General features: G+C 37.5%; 1 protein-coding gene across 2 annotated transcripts in view; it reads left to right on the top strand.

Moving 5' to 3' along the window:
- AK9 (adenylate kinase 9) overlaps window positions 1–18,289 on the top strand; it is a 138,550-nt gene that overhangs the window by 16,720 nt on the left and 103,541 nt on the right. For both annotated transcript variants that reach the window (XM_058734937.1, XM_058734936.1), the window contains exons 3-8: window positions 197–260; window positions 2,525–2,577; window positions 2,677–2,773; window positions 9,796–9,908; window positions 12,461–12,649; window positions 17,047–17,175. In XM_058734937.1, coding sequence (XP_058590920.1) covers window positions 197–260; window positions 2,525–2,577; window positions 2,677–2,773; window positions 9,796–9,908; window positions 12,461–12,649; window positions 17,047–17,175 — 645 coding nt within the window. The remainder of the gene's footprint in view (window positions 1–196; window positions 261–2,524; window positions 2,578–2,676; window positions 2,774–9,795; window positions 9,909–12,460; window positions 12,650–17,046; window positions 17,176–18,289) is intronic.

Raw genomic sequence — 18,289 nt, 5'->3', positions numbered from 1 at the left:
CAAATGTGACTCTTATAGAGAAAAATTATGCTATAAATATCTAAGGTCTGCTGTTCATTTTTTTTTTTGTCGACAAAAAATTTACTTGATAATATTCATGTATAGTAACCATAAGTATAATCTTTTAAATGTGAATATCTGTTTCTCTGGCAAATGACTGTTCTTTTGGGTTTTAAATAACATCTTTCTTTTTTAGGGGGTTGGGAAGACAACCTTAGCCCGTCAGATAACACAAGCATGGAAATGTATTTGTGTAGAAGGTAAATTTTACCTCCCCCCCCAATATTTTATTATAAAACTTTCAAATATGCATAAAAGGGTAAAGAATTGTACTATCTAGATTCTGTTATTAACATTTTGCCATAATTGCTTTATTACACGTCACTATGAACCCAGTGAATATCATCTTCATAATATCATCTTCATAATCTTCATAGCATCAGACGTATTTTGCCTTTCTGTTAGTCCTAGTTTTGTTCATAGACTTTAGGATGGTTTATGAAATGTCTTTGACTCCATTCTTCTGCTTCCAATTCTCTAATTTTCTCATTTAGACCTGCTGGGGACATGTGTCTTTTAAGTGTCTCCCTATGGAAGATGGGAAGAGAAGGAACGCTCACAGCTGCTCTTGGGAGCATGTTTCAAGACTTAATATTTTTGATGATAAATTTTATTTTTTATTTTGTTTTGCATTCTTTGCAGTATATAAAATGAGGACTGACATCTTTATATAAAATATTCTTTTAATCAATACAGCTCTATATGTCCTAATAGAAAAATAAGCAGAAGAATGAATAGCAATTCATAAAAGTAGAAATAGGGGCACCTGGATGGCATGCTGGTTAAGCGTCCAACTCTTGATTTCAGCTCAGGTCATGATCTCACAATTTGTGGGATAAAGCCCTTCTTTGGGCTTCATGCTGATAGCATGGAGCCTGCTTAGGATTTTCTCTCTCTCCCTCTTTCTCTGCCTCTCCCCATACTCATGCTCTCTCCCTCTCAAAATAAACTTTTTTTTAAGTAGAAATAAAAATAGACAAATATAAGAAAAAAGAGTTTAACTCCATTTTTATTCAAAGAAATGCTAATTAAAATAACACTGATTCATATTCACCTATGAAACTGACAAGGAATCTTTAAAGTTCCTATAATCATTTTTGGCAAGAATGGTATGAAATGAGGATTCCATGTGCTGTTAATGAAATTGCAATCTGGTACAGCACAATCCATTGATTACTAGCAGCTGGGAACATAATTTCTGAGTCCTTCCCTAGGTCATGCCCCTGTCATTTCTGTCCCAGGATGTCTTCCACAAGGGATGGAATATTTCTTCTTAAAAAGGAAACAAATCACTGGAATTCTAACCTCAGGCCCCCTTTTTCTAATCAGTGCTTATCTATTTTTACATTTCTTGATGGCATTCTTTCCTTTCATATAATCAGAGTGCAAAATTAATGGGTTCTAGATATAACTCTGTGGTTATAAAATTATCTGGACTATTATGATGAGCACTGGGTGTTGTAGGTAAATGATGAATCACTGAATTCTACTGAAACCAGTATTGCACTGTATGGTAACTAAACAGAGTTTAAACAAAAACTTAAAAAGAAAAAAAAGAAAACATAAAATAAAGGGTTTGACATAAAAAAAGGAACTGGACTAATAATACTAGTGTATTTTAAAAATTTTTTTTTTCAAAGTTTTTTATTTATTTTGGGGACAGAGAGAGACAGAGCATGAACGGGGGAGGGGCAGAGAGAGAGGGAGACACAGAATCGGAAACAGGCTCCAGGCTCCGAGCCATCAGCCCAGAGCCTGACGCGGGGCTCGAACTCACGGACCGCGAGATCGTGACCTGGCTGAAGTCGGACGCTTAACCGACTGTGCCACCCAGGCGCCCCAATACTAGTGTATTTTTTGAGTAACACTTTATAATTTCCAAATCACTGTCATATACACAATGTTATTTCATCCTCATATTCTCTTGCATATGATACAGGGCATAAGCATGCAAGGCCCAAAGTATTTAAGAAGTTAGCTTCCTCAAGATCCTTTAGCTATCCGGGGGCAGAGACAAGTTCTCTGTGGAATACTTTCTGCTGCCTCATGCTTTGGATAGGCTTAAATGACATAATGTATGTAAATGTGTTTTGTAAACTCTTAAAGTGATATACAAATATTTAACTAATCTTTAATTAACAAAATTAATCTTTGTTACCAGTTATAAAAGACACAAATATGGGGTGCCTGGGTGGCTCAGTTGGTTAAGTGTCCAACTCTTGGTTTCAGTTGGGGTCATGATCTCAGAGTTCGTGAGTTGGAGGCTGGTGTGGACAGCAGGGAGCCTCCTTGGGATTCTCTCTCTCTCTCTCTCTCTCCCTCTCTCTCTCTCTCCCTCTCCTTCTCCCCACTCATGTACATGTTCTCTCTCAAAATAAATAAACTTAAAAATAAACAGAAATGTGTTTCTTAATTTGGCAATTCTAATATCAGTTTGTGCTAACATTTTGAATTCATATTTTAGCTTTACCAATTTTGGAAGAACAGATTGCGAGTGAAACTGAATCAGGAGTTATGGTAAATCTAAGTTTCAAAGTTATTAGAATTTTTGTTTAAAAAAGCTCTGTATCACAAATATATTATATTCTAATGTGTGCTATCTGTGCATATTCTTAGTTGCAATCAATGCTGCTCGGTGGTCAAAGCATTCCAGATGAACTTGTCATGAAGCTAATGTTGGAGAAGCTCAACTCCCTGGAAGTTTCTCACTTTGGTATGTTTATTTTTATAAATTGGTAGCTATCAAAGCAGCCTTAAAATTCATGCTTTAGCTGAGCCACACATAAGTTCTAGAGTTGCTCTTTCCTTTGCCCTCTTGCAGGAATCCCAGAGCCTGAGTTCAGTTAAGCGGTTTAGATACTTTTCTTTGCTTGTTTACTTCATTACTCATATTCAATTCAATTATTCAATATTCTTCAGATTCTACCCTTGTGACGTAAATAAATAGATAAGTTTAAATTGTTCAATCTTCTGCGAGCATCGTGTTATCCAGCAAAAGCATCGACACTCTGCTGTGGTACTTCTCACGGTGGTGACAGCCTCTGCTGACTGCTTTCCCATTCATTCAGTTTTATTACTAAGTCCTGTCTATGGCTAGGCTTCTCTGCATTAACCCATACTTACAAGGCAGGAGTGGGAACTAGAATGGCACCAGCTTAGCCTCTGGCTCCAGATATTGGCAGGCTTAAGTCTGTTTATCCAGTCTACCCTCTCACTCTGGACCCAAGAAGTCTCTCTACATTCAAACAGATGCTCAGCAGGGGTTTGGGGCCTAATTTCTCAAGACAAAGACTACCGAAGCTCAGAATGACTAAACAGAAAAGAACAAATCCTGTGACATTTGCAAAAGAAGGAAGAAGAATAAAGATTTGCTGGGAAGAAAATCAGCTACCTGAAATAGATTTATTGAATGAAAGAGGAAAAACTTAGAAAGCTGCGTTATAGAGAAGACATGGTGACTATTAAAATAGAGGGATAAAAATAAAATGCAGTAAAGTAAAAACCATGATTACAAAAGCAAATCAATAATGGAAGTAGCAAAAGCAACTTGTCGCTGCAAACTATGTATCATTCGTATCTATAGGTAGAAAGATTTCTCTACATATAGATGATGTATGGAATGAACAATATCTATCCATCCATTCATAGATATATATATAGATATATCTATCTATATATATATATATATATATATATTTATCATCTCTCTAGTATATATATTGTATATATACTTACACTCTATCAGTCTTTCTGTTGTTCAGTGATAAAGAGGATGGACTTGGGAAAAACACCCAGAATGTGGGAGGTTAAATGAGTAAAAACGTAAAAAGGACAATGACACAATTCCAACACAGGTCAATAAGTGACCTTAAAAAGCATAATGATTGAAACTGACACATGCATACAGATAGGTAGGCAAATATCTTTTTTGTTTACACTTCATCACACCTTACTTCTTGAAAAATTTAGAGTATTTTACATGGTCAACACAAAGATGGTATAAATTTATAAATATTGGCAAAAAGAGAAAGAAAAAAATGAAAAAATAAACCTACTCAGCTATGCCATTTATGATGGTTATAACCTTCTTAACCTCTTATGGAAAATGTCAAACAAAAGTAGAGAGATTATATAAAATTCCCCCCATGTATCCATCACCCAGCTTCAATGATAACTCTCATCTAATCTTGTTTTATGTAAACTCCTACCCACATTTGTCCCAAACCTACTTTATTTTGAAACTAATTCATATCATATCAGTTCATCTTTAAATGCTTTAGTATATATCTCAGAAAGTTAAGGACTATTTTAAACCTAGTTTCACATTACCATACCTAAAAAATTAATAGTAAATCACCTAATCACTCTGTGATGTCATTATTTGCCTTGTATATTTTTTTTTCTAGCTGATTTTTGAGTTTTGTTTTTTTTATTTTTGTTTTGTTGTGTTTCGTTTTTGGAAGCAGGATCCAACCAAGTTTCACGCATTGCAATTGATTGGTATGTCTCAAATCCCTTTTAATGTATAAATGCCCTCTACCTCTTTCTATCACCTTGTGTTTTCTTTTTTGAAAAAGCTAGTTATATGTGTTTAATAAGAGTTTCCTACATTCTGGATTTTGCTGACTGCATCCCCTCATAGCATTTAATGTATTCCTCTTTCCCCTAGACATGCTGTGCACTGGTGTGTGTCCTGGGAGCTGGCAGTATAAGTGATTTCTTGAATCTGAGGGCCACACTCTCAGCATGTAATTGCATGCCTGTGCTCTAGGCATGCACAACTGGGCTCATTTAAAGGCTGTAGTGGGGGCAGGACCTAGAGCCTCTTCTGCCCAGACTCCCCTCACCTATTGTGTAACGTCCCTAGAGGAATTTCTGTGCAACCTTGCACTCTACTAAATGCAGTTTAAAAGTCTCTGCTCAGCAAGAATTCTTTCTGATGTCTGGTCCTACCCAACAGCCTGGTAGAAATAAAAATTGAAACAAAATTGGAAGTGAAGAGCTTTCAAAACAGGGTTATTAACTCTGGCCAGGGTCTAGGTGAGGCTGGGTAATTGATGACTCTAAAATCCCTAAAGACAGAAAGATGTGCACTGCTGGGAACACTGCCCAGTAGAGTATTGCCAGATTGAATCTTATTTTTTTTTTCTATACCAGAGCCTTTTATACTTGGAACTTTTATAGCTATTTAGAAGGAACTTACACAATCTATAATTATAATCCTTTCATTCACAACCTGTCATGCTGTGTTGGCCTTGGGCCAAAATCAGTTTCCTTGAACTACATCCTCACCCAAGAGAAAAAGGTAGAGCCAATGCCTGGGCATCCTAAGAAGTCCCTTTCTGCTCCCTGTTTCTGGACTCCAGAAAACTCGTTTTCTCCAGTAAGTGATAGACAGCCCTAATCTGGGCATTCCCTGCCCCAGGTGTATCACATAGTAGATTGCCTTCGAAGTCATTGGTCACAAGTGTATCCGCTCATATCAGGCTGGCATGACATCAGGTATATATTAGGGCTGGATGGACATAAGTTACCTGATGTCTCTGAATCTCGCGTCACTTCAGTCTGAAAGCAGTAGCATGCCATCTTCAGTTTTGCAAAAGTGGGAATTCATTCTACTGAACCAGGAAGTGAGGACAAAGTGATGGCATGGGCCAGTCAGTTTCCCCTGGGCAGCCATATGGACAGTATTTCAGCTTTTCCTTGGTGGTGGTGATGCAGGCTGAGCACTAGACTGCAGAGTGTCTATTCTGCCCATGATAGTACATCAGAGCCTTGCAGCAAGGAGTGGTGTGAGGTCTTTCATTCCTCCATCTTCAGCATTGAGGGTAAGGGCTTGGTAATGGTGTCAAGGAGATATGGGACACGGAGGGGAAGTCCTCATCTATGCTTCCATCTCCACACATGTCTCTGGGGTTAGAGAGGTTGGCAGTGGGGTTGGCAGCTCTGGTCCATCTATCAGGAAGTATCCTCATGATGTCTTTCCAGAATTGGGTCTAGAGAACTAAGCCCTTCCACTCTCCCACATCTCTTCCATAGATACATTCCTAGGGTCTGGATATTATGATACTGGCTACCTCTCAATGGGTAAAGCCCTAAAACGCATCACTCAGAAAATTCAGGCAGCCCAAATACTGGCCTATCAGGTGAGAACCAAACCCCATGGAAACAACCAATTTTTCTGCTGCTTCCACTAGGAAAGAGAGCAAGTTTTTTTATTTTATTTTCGAGAGAGAAAGACAGACCGTGAGCAGGGAAGGGGCACAGAGAGAGAGACAGAATCTGAAGCAGGCTGCAGACTCTGAGCTGTCAGCACAGAGCCCGACACGGGGCTTGAACTTGTGAACCATGAGATTATGACCTGAGCCGAAGTTGGATGCTTAACTGATTGAGCCACCGAGGTGCCCCAAAAGAGACCAAGTTTTAAACTCATTCCAATATACATGTACGCCTGAGGTTTAGGATACCTACAAACAGTTGCACTTGGAATGCCTGATAAGCTGTTCAAGCACTGGCAGCGATTGTAGTAATACACAGGGTGCTGATGAGCACAGCACACGGAGTGTCAAGCTTCCATCATTCATTTGTAATACACAGATGTTGGGCAGCATTGCCAGCAGAGGGAATGAGAGGGACAAAAGTATTGTGTAATCCCCCTGTTGTTTAGAAGAGGAAGGCATGAACTCTGGAGACTGATGTTCTCTGGCAATATGTGATCAGGAGAGATGATCTGGACAAGAGTTGAATTCCACCTAGGGCTAGGCCATGCAGTCCCCTTCACCACAGTACTCACCCTCAAAATGTGATGGCTTAATGCCAGCCATCACATCTCAATACCTTGACAAGTTCCAATAAGGTTGTTAATCAAGTGGAGGATAATTTAGCAACAGAATCCAAACCAAACTAGGGAAGGGGGAAGCCAGGGGAACAAAAAGCAAGAACAGCAGGAGGAAGCAAGTGGAGAAAGGTCTGGCCCAGTTCCCAAGACAGTGCCAATGCATGCAGTGGCTAAATTTTTGCAGGAGTGTGTTGGGTTCATTTAAGGAACCTTGAATAGAATGGATGCCTTAGCAAACCGTAAGAGAGTCTTAAATACAGAGAACAAACTGAGGGTTGATGGGAATGGGGTAAATGGGTAATGGGCATTAAGGAGGGCACATGTTAGGATGAGCACTGGGTGTTATATGTAAGGGATAAATCACTGGGTTCTACTCCTGAAACCAAGACTACACTGTATGTTAACTAACTTGAGAATAAAAAAAATAATAAAAAGAATGGATGCCTTAGAATACGACCATATTTCAGTCTTTTAAAGACAACAGCAAAAGCAAACGAATAAGCCAAGTTGGAAATTAAAGATTGTATCAAGATGGGAGGGAATCATAATTATAGCTCGTATATCCAAAACTAAAGATAATAAATCTCCCTTTCTGCCTTTTGAAGTCAAACTACTTAGGACTGCTTCTCTGGGTAGCATCCAATACATAGTGTTTGAAAAATCTTAGGAGAAATGCCTAAGGATTTCATGAGATTTTGGATTGCCATGATAGTTTTCGGTCTCCTTTTGTAAAATTGAAAAAAAGAGTATGTAATAAGCATGTTCTCAAGGGAGGATTTTGAGGTTGGCTTATTAGACACATTCATCTATCAACAGATGCTCAATAACTGTTTCTTTAGTCATACTATTCTAGACATTGCATAGCAGTTCTCAAACTTTTTAGTTTTAAGACTCCTTCATACTTAGAAGATTTGTTGAGGCCCCAAAAGAGCTTTTGCTTACTTGGGTTATATACATCAATATTTATCATATTAGAAATTAAAACCAAGAAATGTTTAAAATATTTGTTTAAAAATCATAACAAAACATCATGTTTGCATTAATAGCATATTTTATTAAAAAAATAATTGTAATCTTCAAAACAAAAAACTTAGTGAGAAGAGTGGTATTGTTTTATATTTTTGCAAATCTCTTTAATGTCTGACTTAAGAGAAGACCTAGCTGGCTGGATTCTCCTGTCTCCTTCTGCTTAATCTGTTGCAATTCATTGTTTCTGTTGAAATGTATGAGGAAAATCCAGTTTCACAGATATGCAGTTAGAAAAGGAAAGTATATTTTAATAGCCTTTAGAATAATTGATCCTACATCAAAACTCACCAAGGGTAAGTTTCTTAAAGGTTATTTACATTATAGAATCTGAAACCATATCAAGGACCTTTTCTAACTCTGTTACATTAAAATCCGTTGGTCTAAGGGCACCTGAGTGGCTCAGTCAGTTAAGCATCTGAGTTCGGCTTAGGTCATGATCTCAGGCTTCCTGAGTTTGAGCCCTGCATGGGGCTCTCTGCTGTCAGCACAGAGCCTGCTTCAGATCCTCTGTTCCCCTCTCTGCCCGTCCCCCGCTTGTTCTCTCTCTCCCCTTCTCTCTCTCAAAAATAAATAACCATTTAAAATAAATAAATAAATAAAATCCATCAGTCTACCTTGAACTTGGAATGCATGCATGATTTGGAGGTGTACTATGCAGTAATTATTAGGAAAATATTAGTTCACTGAGTTACGCAGATCTTCCAAATGTCAACACTTTTCATTATACAATACCAGAATATCACTTTTGTTAATTTCACCACCAAGTTCATCAAGAAAAGTTTAAGAAAAAATTTTTTTGATGTTTATTCATTTTTTGAGAGAGAGAGACACAGCATGAGCAGGCGAGAGGCAGAGAGAGAGGGAGACACAGAATCTGAAGCAGGCTCCAGGCTCTGAGCTGTCAGCACAGAGCCTGATGCAGGGCCTGAACCCATGAACCATGAGATCATGACCTGGCCAAAGTCAGGTGCTTAACCAGCTGAGCCACCCAGGCGCCCCATCATCAAGAAAAGTTTTAAAAATCAGGAAGTTGTAAAGCTTATGGCAATAGATACATGTTTTCTAAAATTTGAGTTTTTGCTTGAATTTTAGAATTGGCAACAAATACTGTCAGTTGAAATGACCAGCTCACTCCATTCACTTTTTATAAGATGTCTGCCAAATATCCAAAGCTGAATAACCATAATTTTCCATTCTTTCAAGAAAAAAAAAGTCCTATTAAAACAGGAGAAAAATTGACCTAAGTCCTTTAATTCTGAGAAAATTGAGACTTTGTTAACAAGAGAAAATTTTCTCAAGTATGAGAGTGACATAATTAAAGAAATATATTAAGGAAATTAATGTGATGATGGCAAACAGGGTGAATTTCCATGAGAAGATTTAGGTTTCTGGGTAGGAATGCAAGCCAGTAAGTGTGCTAAGCAAAAATCATATTGATAATGTTCTGGTTTTTAAACTGTATGAGGAAGTTCATTGGTGTTTTATTACTCCCCATAACTTATATAAATATTATGTACATATATATTACCCTTACCATCATCACAGGGCTTTCCTAACTGTTCAAAGAATTACTAGCATGGAATTTCCTTCCCTAGGCCCCTCATGTGCTTAAAAGAAATTGATTTGGAATTTTTTAAGATGTTTCCTCCCAGCTCAGTGATTTTATTTATTATCAGACAAATATTATTCATAGTTATACTTCATGTGGCAATAAACTTAACTATTAATTAAAAATATTTGACAGATGATTTTAAGATCTACATTAATATTCATCAATAAGCAAAGGAGATTTATAAAGTAATAACAAATCCATGCTCTCATATATTGGTGGCATTATAAAACTTTAAAAATTATATTTTATTCAACAGGTTATATTGTCACTGAACTACCATCACTTTCACAGGATGCCATAACTACTTTGCAGCAAATAGAATTAATTAAAAATTTAAATTTGAAACCTGATATAATAATCAATATTAAGGTAAGTTGTTTTTCTACCATAGCGAACCATTCTTTTTAACAGTGATGGAATTCAAGGAGTATCTTCAAAAATACTAAGTAGTTAAGGAAATAACTGTTTAAGTGTCCAATGTCTTAAATGTTGTGTTTATTTTTGAGGAAAGAGAGAGAGAACGGGCAAGGGAAGGGCATAGATAAAGGGGGACAGGAGAACTAAGCAGGCCTGAGCTGTCAGTGTAGAGCCCAATGTGAGGCTAGATCTCAGAACCATGAGATCGTGACCTGAGCCGAAGTTAGATGCTTACTCGACCCAACCACCCAGGCGCCCCAAGGAAATAACAATTTATGTGTCAATCATAGGGACTGAGTTATTCCTTCTCATGCCTCTGTGCTTTTACACCTGCAGCTCCATCCAAAGGAAATCCCTCCCTGCCTTTTCAATAGGCTTAATCATAGTCATCTTTTGAAAGTCAGTTCAGGCATCATCTGTTTCCCTGATGACCACCTCTTCCACACCAACACACATATTAACTAACTCCTTCTCTCTCGTTCTTTCTCTTTCACTCTCACTTTCTCCTTCTCTCTCTCCCTCCACCTCCTCTCCCTCTCTCTTCCTCCATGTCCCCTATACCTTAGTACAGGAAAGTTAAATACTTCTCTGATGACCATTCACATTGTTCTCTTCTATCATAATATCTTATTATATTGTAATTGTCTGTTTTCTTCTGGACTCTACCTTACTCGAAGGCAAGAACTATGTCTTACTCATATAAACATCAACTAGCACAAGATAGTGTACCTAGTAGACACCTGATAAGTTTGACAATTAAATACAATGAAAGAAGGAGCAACTGATTTGGTCATATGAATGTTAAAGAACATCATTCAGCCTTGATTAAGAATCAGGCTGAGTCCAATCCCCAATCTCTCTATCAACAGAATTTGGCAAATCACATTTAAGAGACTCGATTTCTTCTTTACAAAAATAGTAACTGCTTCATGTGAGAATGATAACACTTCAGTGAGGCCAAGTCTGTTTGTTTATATGAAAATTGATTATAAGCTTTTATATTCATAACTGCCTGGTTCTCCAAAAGTTTTGACAGCTCAAGATAAATGGGATGATTCTCAGCTCAGATGTTGGGACCCGGGAGTGTGTTAGGGTTAGCTGTGAGAGAGAAGAGGTATTGCAGTGCTGAGTGTGGTATAATCTGCAGCCTGCCACAGGTCGTGGTTGGAGACCGATCAGAATTCCTGCGTGGACCTTGAGAGTGTCACACATGTGAACGTGTGGTATAAGGGAGAGAAGAAAAGATCTCAGACAACTAAAACCAAATATAAAGTCTAAGCCATGGAAAACATAGATTGTATAGAACAAGAGTGTACAGATATACAGACCATTACCCTCCAAATGTTTACTAAATTTGGGGCATAACTTCTGAGTTTGATAAGCCAAAGTAGAAAGAGGAAATGTGACCATTTATATAAAATTCACATTGTCCATGAAAAGACAAGCCGTTCCTCAGGAAGAAACAAAATGAAAGGAATTAGAATTAAAATTTTAAATAAGAGAAATATCTTACATGGGTCTCAATATAAAAGATCGTTAACATAGAGAATGAAGCCCTTCACCGTTTTTATGTTTTAAGTGTGATAGTGGGTATCCAAGGAAGTTTTCTATGACTAGAATGTCAACAGAGACCTAATGTGAGACAGAGCTCAGTACAACACACATTTCTCTGATGGTTTGTCCTTATTTGGGCATAAATCTTGGAATTTCTAGAGCAGAAATTCTTAGCCTGGGATCTATGAATCCTTAAGCATCTATGAAATAATAACATTTAATTATATTAATAATACATAAATTATAATAATATGAAATTATTTTATTGCGTATGTCTGCTTTTCTGAAGCAAAAGCCAATGGCTTTCCTCGTATTCTCAAGGGGTCTGTATTACAAAAAAAAAAAAAAAAAAAAGATGGCAAAGGGCCAGTGATCTACTATAGCAGTGGTTCGCAGAGTACGGTCCCAGAGCCAACTGCACCAGCAGCCCTCAGAAGTTTGTTAGAAAAACATATTCTCAGAAACCACCCCAAAATGAGTCAAGAACTCTAGGGAGTGGCATTCAGCTATCTGTGTTGCAAAGCCCTCTACATGAGTCTGATGCCCACTGAAGTTTGAAGACCACTGCTCTGAGGCATGTCCTTCAGACTCACCCTTATGGTAGTCAGTTTCTGCAAGTGAAAATAGGAGACAGCTGAAGGCAGTCGTCTCTGTCAAGGGCCCACAGTATGGTTATTCTGGGTTGCTGAGTAAGGAAGGGCATATACACATTATAAAGATGATCTGAGTGGATTGAAACCTTTCTTGTGAAAAATTAGGAAGCCTGTAGAAGTCTGGCCTCAATAAATACCCATCCCATCTCCACATGGAGATGGCCTAAAGAAATCAGAAAATGAACAAGGAAGGTTCTAAAGTTTCCTGCTTCCTTTGTTTCTTAAAGTGTGGTGCATGCACTGTCAGCATCAGAATCACTGAAGATGCTTGTTAAAATTACTAATGTTGTTCCTTAGTGCCCCGACTACGATTTATGCCAAAGAATTTCTGGGCGAAGGCAGCACAGTAGTACAGGGTACATATACAGAAGAGATCAGTGGGATCCTGAAGTCATTGAAAATCGCAGGAAAAAGAGGAAAGAAGCCCAAAAAGAAGGAAAAGGAGAAGAGGAAGGGGAAGAGGAAGAAGAGCAAGAAGAAGAAGAGGTAACATCCCAATACCATATACTACACTTTTAAATTTGCTACAATTAAACAATAACAAGGATAGAGAAAATTGTATTTCCTTTAAATTTTCATTAAGTCTGGAGGAAATAGAAAAAATATTTCATGTTTTTAAGAACTATTAGATCATAATCTAGAGGCCATCAAGTTCAACCTTCTTGTCAATATGGAAGTCCTTCCACATCCTGACAGCTAATCAGCTTCATGTCCTAGCAACAGAGACTGATTTGTCACCTACTGTGTGTCAAGCACTATGCAAGCTAGAATGAGAAGTCAGAGCAATAAAAAACAAAGGGTAATATGGGGAGCAAGTAGCCCAGGCATAATCCAGTTTATGAAATTAACATAATCCCAATTCCAATGTCTAGCAAAGAGCACGTGAAACAAAAATCGAAAGCCCAATTCACGTATACATGTTATTATAATAATCCTAAAGTCAGCATAATGCAATGGGGCATCAAAAGAATTTTCTACCATGACTTAACGAGGGAAAATTTGATGTGAAGAAATCTGTTAACAGGTGATGGGCTGGATTTGGTCCACCGGGGCATGTGGGCCCCAGTTTGCCGATCCCTGCTCTACTGAAATATACCTGTGATCTCTGTTATAAATTAATTTATTTATAATTTTTAAAGACCTTCATATATTTTTGTAATTGCTACAATTTACAATTTATTATAAATGTATTATAAATAAATAGTATTTCTACTAGGGCAAAGTCAGATATTAACTTATAGATGGATACATTGCAAATCATTTGTCCAGTAAAAAACATAACCCTCAAAGGTTACAATTTTATTGACTCGTAAGATACTAAGTGTACATTCGTCCGCAACTTTGCAGTCTTATTTCAGTGATGATATATACCTCAGCTTTGTCATCCTGTTGGTTTCCTCACTAATGGGTTAAATGAATCTTTGACATTATTCTTTAGTCATAGATCTTAAATGTTCTCATCACAAGAAAAAAAGTTGTAACTGTGTATGGTGATGAATGTTAACCAGACTTATTACGGTGGTCACTTCTCAATATATGCAAATATTGAATCATTATGTTGTACACCTGAAGTGAATCTAATATTCTATGTCAATTATACCTCAATTTTTATTTTTTTAATTTAATCTTTATTTATTTTTGAGAGAGAAAAACAGCACAAGTGGGGGAGGGGTAGAGAGAGAGAGAGAGGGAGACACAGACTCTTAAACAGGCTCTGAGCCATCAGCACAGGGCCCGATGTGGGGCTTGAACTTACAAACTGCAAGATCATGACCTGAGCCGAAGTTGGACGCTCAACCGACTGAGCCACCCAGGCTCCCCATATCTCAATTTTTAAAACCATTTCAAAAGCTAAAAGAATCTTCCCTGTGCAAATAAGGCACTAGGCCATAGCCAACATCTATTCTATATTTTGTTTTTAAAAAAGAAAACCCCGTAGCAAATGGGAATAAAAGTGGGTCATTTTAGTATGAATAAAGCACACCATCTTAAATCAAGGATAGTTAGATAGAGGAGTCACAGCCCACTTAGTTACAGGGGCCGCAGTTATGTCAGTTTGTGATGTCGGTCAGGAACATAATCAGGAAGAGTGAGGACTGGGGTAGGCTAGGACTACACTATTCAATATAGTAGCCACTAGTCCTATGTGGCTATTTAACTTCAAATTAATTAAAATGATATAAAATTTAAAATTTAGTTTCTCAGTAACACTAGCCATATTTCAAGTGCTCATGACCAAATATGGCTGTGTCTTCCAAATTGGACAGCACAGATACACAACATTTCCATTATTGCAGGAAGTTCCACTGGACAGCTAGAGGGTTCATGCCCTTCTTCAGAGGACGGTTGCCTCTCAGCTCCAGCCCAGACAACTATTGTCATGTGGGAATGCCAACCTATTCTTACCAGGTGGTGTGGTTTCTCCAGAGAATCCAAAATCAGCATTTAAAAATAAAAGTAGTTGGCAACTAATCCAAAATTTCAAAAACACAATGTAGGCCAATGCTGTGGGATATAATCAAATTAATGTCCTCAGACTGAACTCAGTCCCAGGGGCCTGGTTTGCTTATGATGTCTGCCTAGAAGCACAGCCATGTTCAGAAGTCAAAAATGCAAACATGCTGCCCCCCTTGGGTTGATGACCAATATCGGCATGAAAGCGTTCACCCTTATATATACATAAATATAAACAATGTGCCTTAACTGCTGTAATAGCTTTGTATATGTTCTCTTGGCTTCCACTTTCCTTGACCCTCCGCATCCATTCCATTCTTTGCAAAAGCCAGAGCCTTGTTTTAAAAATATGACCCTTGGGGAGCCTGGGTGGCTCAGTCAGTTGGGCATCCAACTTCGGCTCAGGTCATGATCTCGCAGTTTGTGAGTTGGAGCCCCACGTCGGGCTCTGTGCTGACAGCTCAGAGCCTGGAGCCTGCTTTGGATTCTGTGTCTCCCTCTCTCTCTCTGCTCCTCTTCCACTCACACTCACTTTCTCTCTCAAAAATAAATAAACATTAAAAAAATAAAAATATGACCCTTAGTGACTTTCTATTACCTGTAGAGGAAAATTCAAACACCCATGGCTTACAAGGCCATGGACCTGGCCCCCCTGATCTTATCCCTCCCTGGCTGTCTCTTCCTGCGTGTTCATTGTATTCCAGCTATTCCATTGGCCTTCCAGTAGTTGTCACCTATTCTGGACTCAACCTCACCTCCAGCCTTTGCACTTACTGTTTCCTCTTCCCTCTGCCTACCACACTCTCTTCCAGACCTTTGTGTGCCTGCACCTTCTCCTTGCCCAGGTCCCACTCCATGGATAGCATCCTCAGAGACCATCCAGCAAGCGACTATATAACCCAGCACTGTGATAGAAATGTAGTCCCACCATATGTAACTTTAAATGTGCTAGTAGACACTTTTTTTAAAAAAGCAAAAAGATACAGGTGAAAATAATCTCAATGATATATTTTATTTAATCTAATATATCCAAAATATCGTGTAAACATGTAATCAACATAAAGATTCTGAGAGAGACATCTCTTTTTCATGCTAAGTTTTTGAAATTTGGTGCATTCCAATTCACACTTGTCACATATCACGTGCTCAGTAGGTCCGTATGGCTAGCAGCTATTGTGCTGGACAGCACAGGCCTACCCCTTTCCTCTGCTTTATCTTCCTCACAGCACTTACCACTTTCTGAAATTATGTTCTTTGTTTACTTGCTTATTATGTGTCCGCTGAATGTAAGCTCTATGCAGCAAGGACTATGTCCCCTGTGCTTGTAACAGTGCTTGGCATACAGTAGGTGCCTAATAAGCTGTGTCCTAACTGGACATCTTTTGAAAAAGTCAGTGTATATTAAGCCATTTTGAAATGTGTAATCTTTGGTCCAGTAATTCTACTTTTAGGAACTCTTCTAAGGAAGAATATTAACAATATAAAGATTTATCTACAAAACTATTTGGTGAAATGTTATTTATACTTATGAAAAATTTGAAATATTCTTGTTCAACTATAGAATAATGATCAAATCATGTATTTAGGGATATTAATCTATTATTCGACCATTAAAACAGTATGTAAGACATTACAAAAAGATTATAAAGTGGCTTCTTTGATAGATAACATGATTCAAATAGTATAAAATGTAGATGTATGTGCATTTGTAAAAACTAGAATTAGAAATTAGATAATGAATTATAAATAATAGGATAAATATGATCTGTAACACAAATGAGGCCTTGGGCTGAGAACTTTTATGTATATGAGTCCCTCTGCCTTCAAATGTCACTTCTTCAGAGAACCCTTTCATGACCACCTGATATAAAAAGCACTTTTACCCATCACTCTCCGTCTCCTCCACCCTGCATTTTTTCCCCTAGTCCTTATCACCACCCAACACATTTTGTATTTACTTGTCTACTTATTTGTTCTCTGTCTTCCCCAGCTGGAATGTGCGCTCTGTGAGCCCCAGGCTCTTAGCTGATTTTGTTCACTGTCTTATCTCAAGCTCCTAGAACAGTGCCTGGCACTCATCAATGAGTGAATTGATGAATGAATGAATGAATGAATGAATGAACTGGAAGCTCAGTAAATCTGATTTCTTCATTCTCTCTCTAAAAATCAGACATTCTTCCCTTACTCTTCCCTACTTCTTGAGGAGCAAATAAATAAATAAGTATCCAAGTTAATTTAAAGTTTTATTCCATCTGATAAAGACCCCTTATGGTATTTAGTGTCTTTTAAATAAAAATCTTCAGTCTCCCTTCTACCTGCTTCTCTCACCCCAAAATGGCTTGTAAGTGTAAGGAGGGAGGGATGACACGGCTTGTGGATTAAGTAATCATTAACATAAAGATGTTAAAAATCTCATCTTTTTCATTTAGGCATTTATTGCAGAAATGCAGATGGTGGCTGAAATTCTTCAACACGTAGTCCAGAGACCTGAGGATTATTTGGAAAATATCGAGAACGTTGTGAAACTTTACAAGGAACTAATTCTTCATTCTTTAGAAGTAAGAACAAGATATATTGATGAAAATGGGAATATTGATATTTGTGTTCTATCACTGATGAAATAGCTTTCACATTTTTTCATCCCCCTGTATTATCTATCTGATTCTCCACCACTTAGTTTGATAGAATGCTATTATAATTAAGCTTGCATTCCAAAGGCTGTTTCACAAGACAATATTATTTTACTCTTAATAAGCAGCAGTATTGTTGAAAAGTGATATACGAACCGCATTTTTCAAAAGTCACTACAGGAATTTATTTATGGTCAGAAGTTGGAAAACCCATGTTAAGAGACTATTTTGTAAAGACATTTTCAATCTATAATTTATGGATTTATCAAAACAGCTGTACATTTTAAAAGGAACTGTTCATTTATTTAAATTGCAATCTAAAAAATTATCCCCAGATTGGTTTCTATGGTTATCTCATTCAAAGCTGATTACATATAAACATGATTAAGGCCATTACATATTAGAATAAGACAGTTTTAATTAAAATAATTAGCATTTTAAAAATATGATTACTAAAGTTACAATTTGTGAAAAGCATATTTGATTATGGTCTAAAGTCCAGGATAGACTCTGCCAAATTTGTGTTGGAGATATTCAACAAACATTTATCAAATTTGGGTATTTGGCCACACACCATGCTGAGCAACAGGGTACAAAGACAAATAAAAAAAATAGGACTCACATTGCCTCTTCCCATCTGATAGAGAAACTAAAAGAATTTATTTCATGCTTTTTTATGAAGTTTATATGTGTTTAAAGAAGGCAAATGAGTGGATCGTTTTCATTTTCATTGTCCACCCCAAAAGAGGAGCCAAATTTAATTGTTTTCCTATGTATGACTTATTCCTCCCTACCTCCTTTTCTATCCCTGGCCTTTAAATTTTGCTTCTTAAGAGTAATTTGCATGTCTATCTATCATGTTCTTTCTTCCTTCAACAGAAATATCCTGCAGACTCCTTAAGTGGCTGGCATTGGGTGTAAAATAAAGCATAATTAAAATCAGATTCAGAAAATTAGAAAACTACATTCATGAGCATGAGATAGTCTTTTTAAGGATAAGGACCAGGTCTTCCATCCTGGAAGCCAAAACTAGACTTTAAGC

This window comes from Neofelis nebulosa, chromosome 6 (assembly GCF_028018385.1).
Source record: "Neofelis nebulosa isolate mNeoNeb1 chromosome 6, mNeoNeb1.pri, whole genome shotgun sequence".
NCBI classification, from domain to species: Eukaryota; Metazoa; Chordata; class Mammalia; order Carnivora; family Felidae; genus Neofelis; species Neofelis nebulosa.
Note: the sequence above shows the minus strand (reverse complement) of the source record. Positions and strands in the feature narration are given on the sequence as shown.